Source organism: Buteo buteo, chromosome 1 (assembly GCF_964188355.1).
Source record: "Buteo buteo chromosome 1, bButBut1.hap1.1, whole genome shotgun sequence".
Lineage (NCBI taxonomy): Eukaryota > Metazoa > Chordata > Aves > Accipitriformes > Accipitridae > Buteo > Buteo buteo.
In genome coordinates this window covers 17,638,095-17,658,580 of record NC_134171.1, presented here as the reverse complement: position 1 = coordinate 17,658,580, position 20,486 = coordinate 17,638,095, and the positions used below count along the sequence as shown (strand labels likewise).

The following is a 20,486-nucleotide window of genomic DNA, read 5'->3' as shown; positions in this document are numbered from 1 at the left end:
AAAGCCCTTTTAACTGAAAAACAGGAGGAGGAAACCTGATGGGTTAGAAATGTTTGTTTCATAACCTTTAATATCTTAGAAGTAGCAGGATTCATGAGAAAGAGTATGTTTATATACCTGATATATTTGTGTAGGTCTTTTTCCCTAAATCACTGAAAAAATAATGTTTTCGGAAATACTTTTCCATCTGATTTCTTACTACATTGTTCTCTGCTGCTACCAATTTACTGCTTAGCCTATTTCTAGTTAGTATGATCTTATATTTCATGCTAGTAGTGCTTTGAACCAATAATTGTCTATGAAGAGAGTCTGAAAGGTTAAAATGTTGTGACCACAGCTGAAGTCTCTTTCCATCTTCCCCACCTAAATGAGTATTTAATTTGCAAAAGCAACATTTGCAGGTGACATTTTTCCTGTTTCAAATGTTTCTATTAGAAAATATACAGCCTACTTTTCTGGCACATCTTTTTTTACTCACTGGCTTACTTTCAGGAAACCCAGAAAAAAAATGCATGCTTGAGTGTAGTAGTGCTAATGCATATTACATCAGCTGATACAGGGAACTGTACAGCATTAAGTGTTTCACATCAAAGCTTAGTTTTATAAGGAACTGCAGTACCTAACAGCTTCAGTGTTTCCTTTCTTTATATAGGAAAACATTGGTGAGTTCAATAGGCATTAAGACAAAGTAAATGTTTTATCTATAACCAGAAGCCAAAGTGCCCATTTAGTTAAATCTCATGATTTACCACTTATTTAAAAAAAAATTAAAATAAAAATTGCAGCAGCTCTGGAAACAAAGGTATGGTTGGCAAGTGGTTCTGGCATCTGCCTGTTCTTGGAGTGTATCCAGGCTACAGATAGATCCCATCACACAGATCCCATCACACAGACACATTAAAGACAATTAATGTTTTTCATTAAGAATAACATTTAGCAGTTATTTTTCACTAGTTTGTTCAGACAGATAGTTTTCTTTGTGTTTAGTTGGATGACACAAAGGAAGAAGCCAAGAAACGACTGGATGATTAGGTAACTTAAACTCACAGTTTGGGGCAGCTAGGTGCTCTTTCAAATTTGCTAACTCAAATCAATTTGTATAGATAGCTTCAGTGAAATTCAAATGTACCATGTTGGTTTGAAATTGTTTAAGAAGCGGTAAAACTAATCTGTCATTTTCTGGCACGTAGAACAAAATAAAACACTTGATTCACAAAGCACTGGGTGAAAGAATGTTTGTTTTCTTATCCACCAACCTAGCATTCCATGATGTGTGGGAGACCTAGGCTTGGTTGTGTTGTTTTTTCTTCTGTCAGCTTTATCACCATTTAAAGAGTTCCCTTGTCATGGGGTTATAGGATAAAACAGGGTGAGCTACAGTGTGTCACCTGTTGCTGCTTCTTCACTTGTATATTAATTCTCATTGGACAACCTAGGCCTTCATCACTTGGGTGCATGTCCCAGCTACCTTCATGTGCACATGCACGTAGTCTCTTGCTTTCTTGGTTTTTCTGTGCCTCCATGCTTCCTTTCTCTCTCTCACACACACAAAGCAGAACCACCGCTGACATCTCTTCTTCCCCTGTGTTCTGTGAATAAAGCCATTTATCTCCTTGCAAATGATGAAATAATTTAAGTTTTAAATACATTGAATTCAGTCTGGAGGAAATATTTTAATTTTTCATTTTGACGTGTACATTCAAAAATGTTTTCTTTGGATTGATTTGACTAGAAATTTTATTGATTACTTGGTTTGGCCACCAAATAGGAGAAAGTCAACTGCCCAAGCTGGTAGCTTTGCTAAAGAGCTTTTTAGCAAGGTTCATCTTTGCTTGCAGACTTCTGTCATGTCTAAATTACAGATATTGTTGTAGATCTCAGAACATGTGAAACATCAGTAATAAACTGATGCAATAAACTAAACATCTACCCCAGCTGGTAAAGGAAATCCACATTAATTATAATAGTAGTATGACCCTTTCTGAGCAAGCCAATGGAAGGGGTTCAGAAGGAAACTGAAGTACGAGATCAGTGATGATAGTAATGACCACCACCAATTAATTGGAGAAAAGGAACCTGACTTGTGGATTTGAAGTGAAGGACAAACTCTATTTAAATGGAAGGAACACAGTATACTGACTTGTGTATGGGAACAGCAGTTCTGCAGCTGTAAACATACTCAAAAATGGAACAGTAATTCTTTCTTGTAGCTGCTTACAGAGGAACAGAAACCAGATTTAGTAAAGGAAGTTATGACGTTCTCATGAGATGTGTGTGTTCAACAGGTTTTGAGTTATCTCCGCAGCACATGAAGTCCATGAACATTCATGTTTCATATGAATTGTGCTTACATAGAAATAAATCTTCATCTGATACTCTGTGAGTGCAAACTTTTTACTCAAAATTATAAACTACCAACAGACCAAATAGAGCAAGTTTTTACAATGTTTTCAGGCCCCTATTTAGTTGCTCTGTAGAAAAAACAATTAAAATAGGACAAATCAATCAAGTAGAAATAATTCTTTCTAAGCTGTGGGTGTCTCCAAAAAAAAAAAAGGTTCACATTCATTTTTCTTCTTTAACACCAGGATTCATTTCTGGGACATAAAGACTTGTATAAGTTCTAGAGAGAAGGGAGCAGGTGCCAGGAAATGGTAAAAGCAGAAATTGGGACTAGAAGTGAAGACAAGTCAAGGTACAATGTAGTTGAAGGTTGTGGTCATAAAGTGGGAGTACAGAATGTCCTTTCTCCAAAAGGAGTTGAAACCCTGGGAACTGATAGAAGCTCTGTGGTTTGCAGCATTTTGAGCCTTCAGAGCACAGTTTTGTGCTGGAAACCTATGAGAATAATAGAGGCTTAAAGAGTACATGAATAAGGGCTGTGATCCATCTGGGAATGGAGAAGGGCCTCAGGAGAGGGAAAGGAGAGAACGCATCCTTTGGAGGAGAGAAACCAGCATGCTCAACCAGTGTGAGAAAGAACAGAGCCATGAGCTAGCAGGAATACATTTAGCCATCATCAGAAAGGATTCCTATAATTTAGAGAGATCTGGCATAGCTCATTAGTATCTCCCTTTGGACAGTGCAGTGCTGACTGTGGCCATGAAGTTAATGAGAAGTAAGGGCTTTGCACAGCATGTCTCCTGTTCTCTTATGTAACACAAAATATGCCAGAAAGTGCTATGAGAATGAAATGTGGAAGGATACAGACACCTTAGCCCACTTAGTACATCTTCATCCAGTTTTTGTGGTGCTGCATCAGAAAGGACCACAAGTGTGCAGCTGAAGTTACAAGCAACTATTTACCTAGCTAAAGCTTCAGCGCTTCCTCAACTAAACAAACTGTCTGCAGTATGCATGGAAAAAAAAATGAAGGCCACACTGAAGAAGAGAAAAAGAACATGTATTAATGTAGAGGAAAGAACAGGATGAGGTCACAGGTTATAATCTGTACTATATCCAATTTGCAGCTCTGTGTAATGTCATTTGAATAATTTAAAGACACATGAAATTCTAAGGAAGCCAATTTCTTCCTTTCATAGTTTGAATTCTGTTTGTCTAAGATTGGAAAGTACAATTATATAAAAATTGGAAAACAGACCATCTTCTTTCACATGCTTCCAAAAAGAAAAGGCAAGAGACATAAGCTTTTGCAGGAGGCATGGCAGAGCAAAAGAGCAGACTTGGAAGTCAGATACAGCAGCAAAAATACTAATTGGCCTTACTAATTATGCATGCTCCCTCTATGCAGAAGGCAGTTTTTGAGAATTTCACAGCTATGAAGTTAGGAATGGCAAATTTAAGAAGGGCAAATACAAATTTTTGCTGAAAGCTCAGAAAACCTGCCAAATGAGAAAGAGAACAAACTCCTTCCTTCCCCGCCAAGTTATTCTTATAAAGGGGTATTTTTTTGTTACTTTTTTGTCAGCCATTATAGACATGTCTACTGTATTTAGTAATTAAGCTAAGAGAGGGGAGAAAATAAAACAAATTTGAAGCGTGATGTGTAGAATTCTTTTTTCCATTGGTTCTAATCCACTGCTTTATATAAATGGACTCTGCAGTGTTAAATTTCCAGGATGACAATAACCACAGCCTTAGGCCTGCCTCCTGGTTTGTGCCATCATCATTGTGCAAGTTAACTATGGATTGTACGTATGAGATGGAGACGATTTGAAAAGAAATAATTTCAGAAAAGTACTTGATGGGCAACAGACAGTATACGCAAAAAGGATGTCATTCTTCACTGCAAAAAGGGCTCCTTGCATGAAACAAGCATCTTGCTGTTATTCATAGAGCAATACCAGTTCATAAAATGTACTCAAATTTACGCAGTCCTCTCCATTGTGAATGCAGCCATTAATCCTATCCTGCTGACTTACTTTTCTGGAAGGTGGCTCAGCTGAAGCAAATATTAGATCAACAAGCAAATAATTTCAAGGAGTCACTGAAGAAACATAATCTGCAGTCCAACAAAGAAAAAGAGAAGCTTCTGCAAGATCTTCAAAACACCATTAAAGAAAACCAGAATGTTAAACTGCAGCTGGAGGCATCACATCAAAAAGTCTTAAAAATGTTGGAGAAAAGCAAAGATCAGGAACTCAAGGTCAGTTTACAACATACTACTGTAAAAAATTGTATTTGTGGGATAAACCGTATTAGCTAGAGCCGATTATCAAAACTCAGTTATCTCCAGTTATCTTAATGATGGATTGCTATTGTTGCACATAATGAATTATTCTGGGATTTTGAAAACTCATCATCTTTAGGTTGTTGTTTTTTTTTAATTTAATATTTGATCTTAGACCATAGTGTGAATGAAATAGTTTCGTAAAATAATATAGCCTACCCTCTATAGTTAGGCTGCGATGAATACAAGCTCCTCTAGCTGTGCTCTTGCTTCAGAAATACAAGGGAATTCCTAAGTGTATTAGTAACAGGACTCAGTTTTATTCTTTTTCATCCATTATTAATTTATACATAAATACTTGAAAAGAAATATAATAGACATGTATAATGATTTGTATTGCCTTAGATACCTTCAAGAAATCAGTTCTGTAAGTGGATAACCAAACTTTTAAAGGTTCAAGTAGATTTATTTCAGTGACAAAATATTAATGCAGTAACTGAGGTTTCAAAGAATGTTGCTGTTTGAGAAAAAAAAAAAATCAGCTTAAAAAATGCAGATGTGATTGTGACATGGAGTTCAGATATCCCCATTGATATTGCATACCTTAGGGAAAACCTACTTATATGTATTAAAACCACCCTAAGTAGAATTTAATATCTTGTTTATATATTCAGAATAAAATCCCAGCTTTAACAAAACCAAGCTGAAGGCAGTAAGTTGGTAAAAATGAAACTGAGGATAAGAGTTTGCTCTCAGAGCCACTACAGAGCAACTACTCCATTGTTCACAGTGTATCAGCAGGACTTCTAATGACAGTGGAAGTTTTAGCCAAGAACAATACAAGGAAAGATAGAAACCTTTGTCTGACACACTATGATAAGTAATGACATACAGGTCAAATCTGGGGGACTTTGTATGTTGAATAATAAAACATCTTTCTAATGCCAAATAGATCAAAGATGTCAGTGTTACTATTTCATAATGTACAACAAATCTAATAGATATCTTGACAATTTCTCTTGTCCCTATTAATTTATATTTTTTAACTAAATTTAACTGATTTTTTATTCTTGTGTTGATGAAGTATCATGTAAAGTGGTGATGAAAATAAAAATTCTACAGTGAAAGACCAGATTCATCCTGGCATTACAAGTAAAACAACAAGGTGATAAATAGGCTCCAACTACTTTGTTTTCGGGGGGGTGGGGCTTTTGCTTACAGGAAGCAGAAGAACGTTTGAAAAAGGAATTTAATGAGACTTTCAAGATCCAACATCAGTCTCATAGGCTGGAAATACAAACCTTGGAAGAGAAAGCAAAGAAAGAATTACATGATGAACTCGAGCAGATACAGAAGCAGCAAACCCTGTTGCTAGGTATAATGTCGCATGTCATTGATTATATGCTGAGAAGCACTGACTTTCCTCCCATTCGTTTTCTTTCCCATCTTCTGGGAACTCGGATCTTTGTGAATCTCCTTTTCCATACCCTGCAATTTTAGGAATACAGACTTAATATTCTTTGTTAACCTAGCTCTCAACTGTTAGCTGCAGAATGTTTCTAGGAGAGTAGCCTGGTGTACAACATTCAAGTATGCATTATCAGGTATATTGAATTAGAATATTGTAGTTAGTGTAAATGACTCCTGCTTTTTCTGTGATGTGAAGAATTATTTTATGTGGTTCAAGTCTGTTCTGTTGAGTTCAGCAGTGGAGATCAGTTGCTCCATACATATTGTATAGTCAGTTTAGAAGGTTTTCATAAACTCTTCAGAACTAAACAGATCACTGCATTAGGAGGACCTGTAATATCTCTGGGTTTGAACTCAGGTTATTAAATCTCATCTATAAAAGGTTTTCTAATTAAAGAAAGAATAATCTGAAAGTACCATAAGTACAAACTGGATTCTCTTCTTGGTTTTTTTTTTTTCAGTAATTCGAATTTGCTAGAAAGATTTGTTGCGCTCTAAAGTTTATATGTCCAATAGATAAATTCTGAAGAACAACTTCCAGAAAAATTGTAGGGAGACAATAGAGCTCTCCTCAGTCTGCCTTATGGCCCTCTATAAAACACCAGTGGACTTAACAGGGAATCTCAGGGGTGCTCCAATAAAGTTCAAGGTTAGAAGAAGCAATTATAGTGATTTAGTCTGCAAAACAACTGCCACAGTATTACCTCTCTGATTCCGATATTGAATCATTGCTGTAGTAGCTCCATATCTTCTTACTATTGCTCAACTGAGTTACATGTTGAGTAATAGGCGGCCATTATACTTAATGTCAAAGGAGTTGAGGAACAAAGCAAAGTGTAATGTATTAGTGTTTTCATCTACATTGTCTGTATCTACCTTCCCCATCCAGCTGGCCTCTGACTGCTTTAACAATTGTCTGTCTGATTGTTACTAGGATCTGTAAGGATGGAACTGTCTGAGCAACAGACATTGTGCATTAATCTCAAGAAACAAATAGAAGAACTCCAAATGGAGCTGAGGAGTGTGAGGACACTGAAGAAACAACAGGCAAGAATCCAATTCCTACTTCGTTGCCATGTTGTGTTTGGCGAAAGCAATAGTATGAAATTTTTCTCTCCAGAGATAATAGAAGTGTACAGAATCTCCTACAGAAATGGAATGGGTTTCCTTCCCTTAGGTCACATTTTAAAATGTTAGTATTGTTTACCATCTTTTCCCTATGGGCAGGCTTTTTTTCCATTTAAAGATCAGAATCTACAACACAATGAATGAATGTTACAATAAAATAAATTTTATGGGGACTATAAAATATGTTCAGGAAGTTTTGATCACAGATTTTGTCTTTCACATAGGATTGCACATATAATTGAAAAATCAGTTCACAAAAATTCCATACACACAATTCCAGTGAGCTCTTCGCGTTAAATAGTTAGAGGCTGTGAATAACTAAATTTGGCCTTTTTCTTAGGAAGGAAGTAGCCAGAGCCAGATCAGATCTCTTCATGATGAACTGGAAAAATGTCAGAGTGAAATTTCCGAACTCAAGAAAGAGAATTTACTTTTGAAGGACACAATGGAGCTACTCAGTGCTGAGTTGGAGTCGCAGAAGCAAGAAGCTGCACAGCTTCAGGATAGGGAGAAACAGCACAAAAGGTTTGCCTTAAATTCACACTTCATAGTGCTATCTAGAGAGTCAACAATGATGCCAGCATCAGAGGTGTTCTAAATGTGAGGAGTGTCAGAATCTCTCCTTTCTAAAGTACTAATTTTAGAGGTTAGGAGTTTTGCAAAAGCAGTAGTTCATTTCACATTTCTCTCCAGCCATAATAAGAGCATTTGAACTAACTGTTCATTATGTCACAGAGAACTATGTCCAGTGTAGCCCCACAGGAGTGACCTGAGAAAATCTGCGTAACGTCAGCCTTTGAAAGGCACTGGAAGAAATAAACAAATCCCAGATTCACCCAAGAGCTATTAAAAAAAAAAAGTAGAAGTCTCTGAGAATAAATACCAGTTTTTTGGTACTCTCTGTAGCTGAAACCAAAGGGTTGTTAATTCTAAAGGAGACACTTGAGAATGCCTTATGTTCTCTGTGAGACTCTGCTTTTGCTGTAACAGCCAGCTTTGCACTGGGGGAGTAAGGGCAGCGATAGCAGACACTGACAGTGCCTCTGGGCTGATGGAAGCCTGGAGCTGTAATATGCTGTCAGGGCACAGGAGGGCAAGCTGACTAGTAGTCTTGGCTGTCTTTGTAGAAGGTGGACCATATCCTCTTGGAGTAGCCACAGGCTCGAAGCACGTGTTGCATTGCAGTAATAGCAGTCTTCCCATCTGTGTACAGAAAAAGTACAGGACTTACCTTTTACATGGGAGACAAGACTGGGGTTCACTGTCCAGTGCATTTGTATGGCTGTTGAATCCTTTGAAGTTTCTGGGTGATCATACTTAACACATTCTTTTTGCAGAGAGATTGAGGGATCTGGTGCATGGGTAACTTTCAATTCATTTCTGCAGTGGTGTAGAATGTATGCCCCTAACTACTCAAGATGTATATATAAAAGGATTTCTGAAGAGTATACCCTTAAAGGAATCTTTAAAATCATGTCCTATATAGTCTAGAGAAAAGCACTCAAAGGATACAGAGTCTCTCAGCAGACTGTCAGAGTGGCCAGAGTAATTCCGTTTCTGTCTACCAGTCAGTAGGTATTTAAAGAACGAAAAAGAAACTTTTTTTTTTTTTCCTTTGCACTCTTTGGAGAGTTACTTGAAAGTGACTTCCATTTCAAGCTTTTGAAGCAAGATCAACAGAAAGAATTGCAAACCAGAGAGTTTCATCAGTGCCCTGCAGCTACCTTGAAGGAATTTAGAGCCTCTGTTCATGAAGAGAATTATTCACATGTCAGTGATGAGGTCTAAAAGGCCTCAAATGCTAAAGCTGCTGGGCTGGAGGATAATCTCTACAGGGGATAGATGGCGTAGCTCTACTACAGTAAGCATTTGAGAAGGAAGCATTAATGGAAATTATGTGAGGAGGAATCCTTCAAATAACAGAAGGTAGAACCAAAGAGCTCAAATGGTCCTAGGCATCTGATACAGGCCGCTCTGAAATTAACCCATGGAAGATCTGGAACGTTAACTTGCAGCTCATTTTGCTTTTGCAGGACCAATAATTTGGGTAGAGGAATAGTTAAATTGGTGAGTTTATATAAATAACAGCTTTTTTACTGTTACTTTAACAACAGTGACCTTGTCTTATGCTATATAGTTGTTTCTGATTTGAAAGCTGATAGTGGCTTGTTATTTGCATGTGCCAAATTTTTATAACCAATTACTTAAAATTACTATTCCTACTGTTGCCAAATAAGTGAAACCAGTAATCTTCTTGAAGTAATTATTCTCCTTTCCATTCTTGTGAATTGTGTGAATTCCATCTCCAGCACAGAAACCTTTTGTAAGGACTAGGATGAGGGCAGACAAAGGTTTTTTTTTTTATGCAAAGAGAGGACAAGTCCCAAAATGGCTATTCTGAAGGAAAGCTTTTATTCTACCCCTGAAGAACCATTTCAGGGATTCTGCTCCCATTTTTACTCTTATTTTTCTGCTGCTTATTTTGTACCACGTGCCAAATCAATCACTCCCATGGCTGTGCTCTAATTTCAAGGGCTGAAACCTTTCATGGGCCTTTTGGCCTTTCCTAAAGCATTTCACAAACAAGTGAAAGGGGCTTAGAAATACACTAAAAAAAAAAAAAAAAAAGTAAACAATATCTTTTGTGAAAATTACAATTGTTAATCTCCTGAGTTTGACATTTCTGTTTGTTGTTTAATCAGTAAACAACAGAACATTGGCTTTGCATTGAGTTAATGTAAAAGTTTCTCCAAGGTTTAACAAAATGTTAGCAAACAAAAGGCAACAAGCTAACAATGATTCTTCAGTAGAAATCTATCGGGTTTAGGGCTGGTATCAGGAAGCAATGTTATGGTTAGGCTTGAAAAAATGTTAGGCATTTTTTAGTTTTCAATTGATGGTGTTAATCAAATAGCAGTATCTTTCAAAATATATTGTCTATTAAAGACAAATGTAGTTAAAGGCATTGTTATAACATTTCTTACCTTCACTTTTTAAAAAAAATTATTTTTAGGATGGTGGTAGGCAGTATTAAATGTTTCTGGTGCCATGATGTGAGGAAATACAGCATCAGAGCCTCATGTTAAAATCCCAGAGATTTCAAAATAATTTTGCTTAATACAAGTGAGTTTCTATGGTACTTTATTGTCATGTTTCACCATTAAGATTAATGTACAAACTAACCATAGACAGAATATCAATAGCATCATTATATAAAACAGACCCTCTGTTTCCTGAAGGCTGAAGGTCTCCAAATAATTTTTCTCTTCCTCAGTGTTAGTATGGTTCTGCTTCAGATTGCAACTGAAGTGTCAAAGTCAAATCAGTAAGCAGAAGCCCAGAGCTGTGCCCAGTTAACTACCTTTGTAGTCAATAAAAGACCTCAAAACTGCATGCTTTGATCAATGATAATAAACTAGTATTGAAACATAACAATTCAGACATATTTTAATACCAATGAAAGGCTACTGGTAGAAGACCTCAATATCAAGCATAAAAAAGAACTGGACATACTGAAACAAGATCACTGGAAGGAAATCGAAAACATACTATCTGATTTCAGCGGCACTCGGGCACATCTCCAAGCAAAGATTTTCTCCTTAGAAACTGAGTAAGTCATTTAAAGAAACTCTGGCTCATACTGGCAATGAGTTCTGTTTGAAATTATTATTCTTAGTATGTATAATATTTAATTACTCACAGGTAGAATATTACAAGCACTGAACTAGAAGTGTATAGGTATTTCCTTTACAAACACAAAAAGACCCAGATATATTGTAATAAACTGAATATTTTTTAATGTAAAGCACTACACATATGGGTTTACAATGCTAAGCTAAAACCTGCACTTAGCATCTTGCAATTTTATGAAGTGTAAAATAACCTTTGTCACAGATGATACCAGAGGCCTTGATCCATGATCTTGTACTTAATTTTGTTCAGCAGAGCAGCATCTTGGAGGTTAAGCTCTTGCTCATCCTCATTCCCTTGCAAATTTCCCAGGACAGCCCCCACTAACTCATGTAAATAAATGCACTTTGCAACCCCCTGTGGAGTTAAGTAGTTCTGTGGTGCTTCAGACTGTACAGGAGAGGCCACTCAGAAATAATCCCTTGTCCTTTTCTCTTATCCCAGCTGTGCGGCATAGGTCCAGAAGAGAGACCTACTTGCATGTAAGCAGGTCTCAGACCATTCAGATCTAAACTCTGAGATGGTACACTAAATTAAGTGTATAAGATGGGGGGGGGGGGGGGGGGGGAGTCCTCTCAAAAATGTTTACCCTCACCAAAAAAGCCCCACAAAATGGCGGTTTGTATTCTGTAATACATTTCTCAGTATGGCAGCTGAACTTCATAACACTCAGTTTCTCAAGCAGCAAAATTCATTGATTTGGCTGATGAAATACTGACTTGTTTTCTCATGGGTCAGTCAAATGTATGTTTCCACACCATCTCTAAGAAGGTGTAAGTTCTCATTTGAATCTTTTCCCCTGATTAAGGCATTTAAAGAGCTGAACTCACACTGCAGGTTTTGACTTAGAGGGTTCACTAAAGCAGCATGTATATCCAAGCCTCTCTTTTCCTGAAAGTTACAGGAATTGAGTATTTCTGAGGCCTCTATCAAATATAGTTGGAAACAGCCTGTGGATTATAAAGTTATTGGGTCAGAAAAGAGAACAAATAGGTTAATACAGACATGCATAGATACTGCTACACAGATTTTTTTTCTCTAGGAAACTAGACTAGCAATGTGATGTGCAAGCTTGTTAGTATTTTACACCAGGGGCTGGATTTTATACTGGACAGGTGTTGTGGGTTAACCCTGGTGGCAGTTTATTTTGGAAATCCACAACATTCTATACTTACATGTAATCCATGTACAGATGCCTATTTTTAAAATATCCTATTTTATCAGAAAGGCCTGACTATGTCCCTGTATTTTAGGCTTGGAATTTAGGGCAGAGTACAGCCCAGGTATCTCTTGAACATAGTCTGAGGAAGTTTTTTCCGGTCTGCATTTTCTTTGGTACAGACTTAAAGAATTAGAAGAACAGTCAAGAAAGTGGGAGTCCAGATCAGAAGATACACACCTTATAAGCTGTCTGCAAGACAAATTAAGTGAGAGAGAAGAGATTATCAACCAGCTGGCAGTAAGATTTCATTTTATATGTACATCCATAGTTTGGAATCTGTTGGAAGGCTCTATGCAGTGTTTCACATTGCTTCAGACTGATACTTTCTGTTATAGAATATTTTGACAAATATATGTTTCCATTTCAACTTCCAACAAATAGATGTTTCCATACACATAACTTTCTTTCCCTTTAGGAAGGAAGAAAATTTCAGCATTCACTTATAGCCAACACTGAATCTTACAGGAATCGATCATTTTCTTTTAACCCTAATACAGGATGCTTGACTCCTTCCATGAAGGTAAGATGGGCAATGCAATTAAAATCACAAATTGTGATGTTTTATTGCTATTTGAATCATACAGATGATCAGGACAATAAAGGTCCTATTGATTTTTTATGGTAATGTTATTTGGTAGAATTCTTTACAGTAACACAACCTACAGTCAGGTGCTGAGTATAACATAAGTTCAGTAGAAGTATGTATGCACATAGATACAGGTGTTTAAGCAAATATAAAACACTAGAACTCCAAAGATGCCAGTCTTCCACTGGGATAAGCACAACCATCACTTGGAGATTTGGGAGCTGCTTGCAGATTTGGGAGTTGCTAATTGGGGTATTGCATGCATCAAGGAAAATTATGAATTGTGTTTGGGCTGTGCAGGATTTGCCCTTATCATTCCAGCCCCTCTGTATGATACTGTCTACAAATAGTCATGGAAAGAAGGGAGGTCAGGTTGGTGGAAAGCACCTAACTGAGCTCTGCAAAGCTACTGGCTTTGATGTATCTAAAACCTCAAGGTCAAATAAACAAGTTGTTTTAATTGGACTGCCTAATCCATGGATCCTCACAGCATACCCTGACAATGTATTTTAAATGCCTATAGCAAAAGATAGGAATCTTCATTTTTGGGTGCTCCTCACAAGATATCTGGGAATGAGGTATTGTTGAGGTTTTATAGTATAAAGTGTTAAAAAAAAATGTGCGTGTAATGAAGTTTTCTGTTACAATAAAAAGGAGCAGAAGAAAACGGTTGAGGTGCCCAGTCGTGTTGTCAGCGTTCCGAATTTAGCTTCCTACGCAAAGAGCTTTTTGAGCTGTGACTTGAAATCAAAAAGAAGTGCTCCTCAAATAACAAAATCTACAAGCTTAGACCCAGGTCCCGGCTGCCTCAGGGTGGGCTCTCCATCAGCACAGTCCTCAGACAGCAGTGCTGCCACAAGGTATTTGTCCATTTTGCAGTGATTTATAAGATGATAAATGAAATTGTATTCAGAATCTTGTAGGCAATTCAAGCACATTAGACATTTGGAAATAAACAATGATGTAAGGTTCCTGTCATGCAGTGAACTCCGTGTGTTCAATTCTCTGCAGAGGGACCCAGAACTTTACTGCAGAAGTAGGCTATAGTCACTACCCAGCAGAGCTTATGCTTGCAACCCCTCTTGGTACAAAAAAAGAGGATTTGCAAGTATTTAACTAAGAATGTAGTTAATAGTGAACATGGCTGTTTTAAAACTTCAGGCACATATCAGTGGTTCTGTTAAGAATGTGTTTTCCTTCTTTCTTTTGTTTCTTTGCTTTCTACTTGGCAGATGTAGATGGCATATTTTTATTTTAGGAGGTATTTGAATGAATCTAGACTAATCATTTGGCGAACGGTTTAGAGGTTTAAATATTGATTAGCAGATACTTAACTAAAAACTTCTTAGTTTGATGGTTTTTCTCTGAAAAGCTTGAATTTTTCTTCAAATTTATGAGTTATTTAGTGTTTAAATAAACATGACTGAACTATGTCTTCAAGAAAATTAAAAATGTATGCAGTTAACATTATGCAGTTATAATGATAAATTTTAAAAAAAACCAACAACCTACCACTATACTTCATACTATACCACTATACTATACCACTACAAAAGCCAGCCTTCTCACCTATCTCCTAGTGGAGTTTAGTTTTCGTGTAAATTGTGTGCTAGAGAGTGCTTTCCTTGAAGGCAGATGGTGCTGTCTGCTGCCAAAGACAATAACCCGGGACACAGGCTTGGATCCAGTTTGGCAATTCCTACACCTTAAAGATAAAAGCATTCTGTGTCATGCCAGAAGACTGCCAAGGCAAATCAGATTTGTATTTTAAAGGGAAATGTACAGGGAGACTGAGGGTAGCTTGGCTGCTACTTATTTATTCTTTTAAATCAGTCAATCATAAATGAAGTCATATTTGCTACTATAAGCTAACTGAAATGAATGTATTAAAAAGGCATCCTGAATGCTGAAAAATCAGGGACTGTGTAATAGAATTGATTATAAAAGCCAGTTAATATTCAGATAAATCTTTCAGTTCCAAATAAACTTTTACCCAACATTTTCAATGCATAAAATGTATTTCGTATTTTTAAGAGTGAATTGCAGCTGCCATTTTCTGATTTTCAAGACTTCATATTCTTGAAGCATGCTTTTTTTTTTTTTGAGAGATGTCAAGATTTATGTTCAAACATTTCTCCAAAGCTGTATAGCTCTCCTTTCACGCTTTGTGTTACTGCCAGTGCTGTTAGCCCAGTTACTTGGCTAGCACAGATCCCACTAGAAATTGTAGCTGGCACCTTTTGGCCTCATCCAGCTCATGTGACCACAGATCCATTAATAGGATCATTAGTTTTTCCAGGAAGAAAGTATTAAATATTGATAAGGTTTTAAGTAAGTGATGCTAATGCTTATTTGTTTGCACAGGACACATGGCAATGAACCACCACAAACCAAAGACGACCTAAACCAAGACCCTCAGCATCAAGAATGGTTTACTAAATATTTTTCATTTTAAAGCAAACTATTTCCATACTTCTCAAAATTACTAGAAAAGCTCTTCCTGTTTCCTTTTAGGGAATGATAGTCCAATATATAATTTAGGAAGGGAAAAAAAAAAAGGAAGATGTAATTTCCAAGTAAGTAATTAGGAACAACTGCACTCTCTTACGTCTAATTACTACAGAGTTATAGGCATGGATTTCAGAAAAATACATTTTTTTAACAACCTCTGTAAAAAATGAAGAAAAAGCAAAGTTCTGGATACTGTTACATGAAGAGACTTTTTAATCAAGAGACTGTACCACTCCACAATTACATTAAATATGCAATTTGGTCTCTGATATGTCCTGTCAATCTGGCTCCGGCTGAAAAAAGATCTTACTTCTGTAGGTGATTTCTGTAAGTTTATACATTTGCTTCATCAGCTGTTTAAAATGATTTCTGCATTATAGTAATGTAATTTTTTAAGTTTAAGCTGTACAGCACGCAGTATACCTCCAATAGCATGTTTATAGCAGGCTGGTTTAGAAATAGTTTCTGGTTTGCTTAATAAACTGTTTTGTATAGTCTGCGTTGCAATATAATATTCCTGTTGCACTTCAATACATGTAACAATCAGCCTGATAAATTAGGGTAATACGTAAGTACAAACATTAAAACTTGCTTGTAAATAATCCATTTTCATGTTTTGCAAAACAGTGCTATGTTATGCTGAAGTGTGAGTCAGACTGATACACTGAGTTCCAGATTTATGGGAACTGCGTACTTGTACATTTTATCTCAATATTGTTCTTATGCCCTCCAAAATGCAAAGTGGGCGAATGACTACATTTATCAGATCATGCTAGCTAACTCATTACTGGGAGGAAAAACAGCCATGAAGAAATTAACCCTTAGATAATTCATCAACAAATGTGAAAGGCAGGGAATTGTGCAACCAGCAGCCTAGTGGTTTATGACAACATAGTTCATCTTCAACTGCTGTACAATTTGAATCCCCATTTAATTTCAACCAGCAGGTCCCAGCTACATAGCAAATTTTATGTGTGCAAAGAGCCATACCTCCAGCCTAACCTTCTTACATCAAAAAGCCAGCAAGAACTGTACCAACAGATGCAAGCACTTACTACAAAACAGCCACTACACCTCACCCATGGTAAAAACGTGGCAGACAGGGCAGAATGCTTCTACAAGCCAATACTTTTCATCCCAGCTGTTTAGTATTTTTTCCAAGATGAACGGTTTGGAAGAAGACTTTGGCATCAGATTTGGCAAAAAGACACTTTTTATACATGCAATCAAGAAGCGGATAAAACGGTGTGCAGTAACATTGAGGAGTGCCTCGGTATCTGTGAGAGGATCAGGTATGTATAGGGCTAAGTTTTTTGTTAAGAGTTTTCATCCACTCTGCCCCAAAAACTTTTAAAGCACACTAGGAAGTTCAATACACAATTACTAATTCTAATTTCCAGGGTTACAATATTCTAATTTATTAACTCTGTCCCCAAAATGATGTCCCTAGAAAGTGGCTTTCCTGCCTATAGGGATGAATTAAGCTTCCTGCCTAGTAACAGAGAGACAGGACTCCTTTGCTGTTTCTACCTCTGAAATCTTTTTTTTTGGCTACCTTTAGATTACTAAATAGTGCACCCCAGTAAAAGTTAATTCTGTAGACTGGACAGTGCTGATGACCCAACAACCACAATGAGTGGTCTTTATTTTGAGCGTAGGTATTTTGGACCATCTCTACACTAGCCTAACAGACAGAACATCAGTAACATTGGGCCTGCACTACCTATCCCCTACAGGGGTATGCATTTTGCAGTTTCATTTCATCCTGTAAGAAACAAATTTGTATGTGCCAAGACCCCTTCATGAGGTGAGTAAAAAGTCCAGTGGAGATGGACAGTTCACTTCAAAAAAAGTACACTCTTCATCTGACCTAGATACAGAAAATTCTAAGGGTGCTTCTACAGTGGTAGTTATGGATAATTACTGGATCACAAAACATTTAAATATTCCAGTAAAACCAAACAGTAATCTTTGCAAGTATTTTCATCATACCAGCAAAGATATAGTTAGGGGAGAGCTAGGGCCACCCTTTCTAGAAAGAGGGAAAGTGTGGAAAACACACTTCTACCAGAAAGCATCCTGAATAGCAACTCTGCATAGTTTCCATTGAAATACAAAACCAATCCATATTTTTGCAAAAAAAAAAAAAAAAAGGATAATTTATTTTGCTTAATTGTCTTAACTATTTATATTTGTAGTACAAATTACATTATACAAAAAGCATACAAAGTAAAAAGAACACCACTGCTTTGCATTGTTGAAAATATTCAGATATGCAAAATCAAAGATCATGTTTGCTTCATTGGAGCAGGAATATTAGCAGGTGCTTGTTCTAGGTAAGCTAATGGACCCTGTGGCATTTCTGCAGGCTTTTTGTGCTGTACGCTGATATCTTCCAGGACCTGCTGCCAGTGTCGCAGTTTACCCAAATGCTTCTGAATTAATGCTTCTTTTCTCTGCAATTCATTTCTTAATTCTGAAACATCCTATGGATGAAAAAATGTGTATTAGTAAACAGACAGTATTCATAAGAATAACCACCTCACATAAAGAGCATGTAATTTCTTTAGCTTGAGTTTTCAAGCTGATCTTATAGGGATTCTAATAATGGAAGCAGAGGGAAAGCACTGTGAATGCACTAGTTCTGTTCCCCTAGGTCAGATATTTCAGAGATCGTTACTTCCAGCAAAATTTGACTAACTGGTTTGTTTCTTCCAATGAAACTACCATCTGTGTTCCAGTACTCCGCTGAGCAGCAGGCATCCAGCTTCTCCAGGTTCATGGCGAGAGCTATGTTAATAGTCAAGTTCTAGCAACTTAAGATACAGCATTGTGTTGAGAAACCCAAAATTAATGTGAATGAGGTGATTAACTGTACTGATACACAGCTTATCTCATCTGGCACAACACAGGTAAATTAATTTAAACATACCTCTTTAATTACTTGCTCTGGTTTCTGGACTGATAGCTGCAGTCTTTTTTGTAGAAAAAAGCATTCCGTTTGTCTTGCGACATCCAGAAACTTCTGGATGCACTGATCAACACCTAAACATAAAAGAACAGATTCCAAAAATAAGTTATCAGGCTGATACTGGTAGTTGCCTACATGCTATTAAAAACACTTTCTAGAAAGAATATCTTCAGATTTACTGAAACGATATATTTATAGAACCAGGATGTGCATTAAGTCTCTGTATAAAACATTCCTTTGCAAACTTTCAGAACTTCTTTTAAAGGTGGAAGACAACAACTCTTTTTCCCAAGTTTTACTACATTTTTGACAATGACAAAGAGTGATAAAATAATTTGTGGAACTTGGTTGAATATAAAAAAAACATTTCACTGCATGCCCAAGCAACAAGCTCGATGTAAGGTTCTAAAATATGGGCATATTTAAGAGAATATTCTGCCTTCGTATATTATGCGCTATGGTTTTGACAATAAAAGCTGTCCCATTCCAGCATATGAATATGACCCGATATCCAGAAAAGAGTTTTCAAAAGCATTTATGCTGTTTTTGAAACAGCGCTTGAGAGTCAAGCTTTGAAAATTTTTCAGGGAAAAGTACACTTCAAAACAGTAGTCAAGGGCCACTTTTTAACTTCATGTTTATACCAGTTCAGCATTAATGACGCTTCCCACAGAGGTGCCTCTCACACAAGTCTGAAAGCACTGCTACTAAGCAATCCAGGCTTTCCTTTCCCACCGTTCACTATTGCTTTATACGGCTTCACAACGCATCACGTTAGCTTCCTCGTTTTTTGACCCGTGCATTTCACTGCACGTTAATACAACCCCACGCGGCCCCAGGAGCCAGCTGGCGCTCAGACCTTTCCACAGGACCCCGGCCATTCCCGGCTCCGAGCCTCCCGCTGCTGGGAACAGCGTTCCACCCGGGAAGGGCCGCGCAACCCTGAGTGACGCCAGTCACTGCTCAAGGACCCCGAGACAGCTTTTAAACCTCTTTTGGCCTCGCATGGCGACGAGGCACGTACGCCCCCGGCGAAGCCCGAATGCGCCCGCAAAGCTTCCGAGGAGTTTCAGGGGAAGGAGGCCCTGGCCCTCGGTGTTCCAGGCCAGCGGAGTAAAACCGTGGCGTATCCCGGGCGCCTGTGAAGCCGAGCCGCGCTGCGGCCCCGCGGCAGCGCCCGCAGGACGCCGAGGCGCCGCAGCCCGGCCCGCGGGCGTGAGGCGATGGGCACCGTCCGCTCCCCGGGCCCTCACCGGTGCGGATCTCCTCCTGGTCCGTGCCGTTCACGTAGTCCTGGCTCACCAGCGAGGCGAAGCAGGCCTGCGAGAGAGGGAAGCGCCGAGGTGGGAGGGCGGCGGGGGTCCGGCGCCGCGAGGGCAGCGCCCACCCGCGACCTCCCCCACCCCGGCCCACGCACCTCGAAGGACGCTTCCAGCTCGTCCACGAGCGTGTTGTTGGGATTGCGCGGCCCCGCCGGAGGCGGGATGAGGCCGGCCGGCCCGGGCCCGCCGGGAGGTCCCGGCGGCGGCGGCGGCGGCGGGCCCGGCGGCTGGTTGGCGAACATACCGCTCAGCGAGCCCGCCATGGCGCGCCGCGGGGGGCGGGGGGAGCAGAGGCCGCGCATGCGCCGAGGGGCGGGAGCCGAAGGCGGGCCCGCGGCTGCCCCGCCCCCCGGCGCCTCAGCGTCGGCCGCGCCGGGGCCGCAGCTCCTCCGCCGGTGGGCCGGTACCTCAGCCCGCCGCCGGCTCCGCCGCCTCACACAGCGCCAGCCCGAGCTGCCGCCTGTCGCCCCCCGCGTGAAACGGTAAAGAGGAGAAGCGGAGAAAGCAAAGGCATCCTTCCCAGCGGGACCCTCCTTCTCCAGCCTTCTCCTCCCAGGCTCCGGCCGGGGTAAGCACCAGTTCAGCACCGCTCGTTACAGACCAGCGTTTAACAAAAAAAAAACCAACCACCCTCTGGGCCCGGATCCCCCAAATTCTCAATAAGACATCACCCCACGTTGTAAGCGTTAAGGCTTTTGGACTTTTGAACTGAACCTGGGAATACTGTCACTGCGTGGAGCGTGACACCCTCACACAAGTTAAAGGGGGGAAGCAGCAGGATGACAGACATCACACGAGATGGTGGCAGGTTCCCCCCCCAAAAACCCACCAATTACTAACTTGCATTCATTAGTTTTTGTAGAACAGTTACAAGATACGCTCTTGTTAGCACTCGTTTAAGACTCTCTAAATAATTTAGTGCTGAAGCCATGCTAATCACGCTAATTGCAACAGCT

General features: G+C 39.0%; 2 protein-coding genes across 3 annotated transcripts in view; one reads left to right on the top strand and one right to left on the bottom strand.

Annotated features, from left to right (window-relative positions):
• FAM184B (family with sequence similarity 184 member B) overlaps positions 1–15,658 on the top strand; it is a 49,625-nt gene extending 33,967 nt beyond the window's left edge. The window contains exons 4-12 of one of the 2 annotated variants that reach the window (XM_075023445.1): positions 4,394–4,606; positions 5,852–6,005; positions 7,035–7,147; positions 7,569–7,753; positions 10,692–10,838; positions 12,260–12,377; positions 12,556–12,660; positions 13,381–13,586; positions 15,091–15,658. In XM_075023445.1, the coding sequence (XP_074879546.1) occupies positions 4,394–4,606; positions 5,852–6,005; positions 7,035–7,147; positions 7,569–7,753; positions 10,692–10,838; positions 12,260–12,377; positions 12,556–12,660; positions 13,381–13,586; positions 15,091–15,181 (1,332 nt within the window). In that variant the 3' untranslated portion in view covers positions 15,182–15,658. The remainder of the gene's footprint in view (positions 1–4,393; positions 4,607–5,851; positions 6,006–7,034; positions 7,148–7,568; positions 7,754–10,691; positions 10,839–12,259; positions 12,378–12,555; positions 12,661–13,380; positions 13,587–15,090) is intronic. The other variant, XM_075023455.1, reaches the window with a different exon arrangement.
• Positions 15,659–17,364: 1,706 nt separating this feature from the next.
• MED28 (mediator complex subunit 28) lies at positions 17,365–19,837 on the bottom strand. The gene is made up of 4 exons (XM_075023641.1): positions 19,626–19,837; positions 19,462–19,528; positions 18,170–18,282; positions 17,365–17,723 (listed from the first exon to the last, which is right to left on the bottom strand). The coding sequence occupies exons 1-4, from the start codon at positions 19,830–19,832 to the stop codon at positions 17,526–17,528; spliced, it is 585 nt and encodes a 194-aa protein (XP_074879742.1). The 5' UTR covers positions 19,833–19,837; the 3' UTR covers positions 17,365–17,525.
• Between the last annotated feature and the right edge of the window lie 649 nt (positions 19,838–20,486).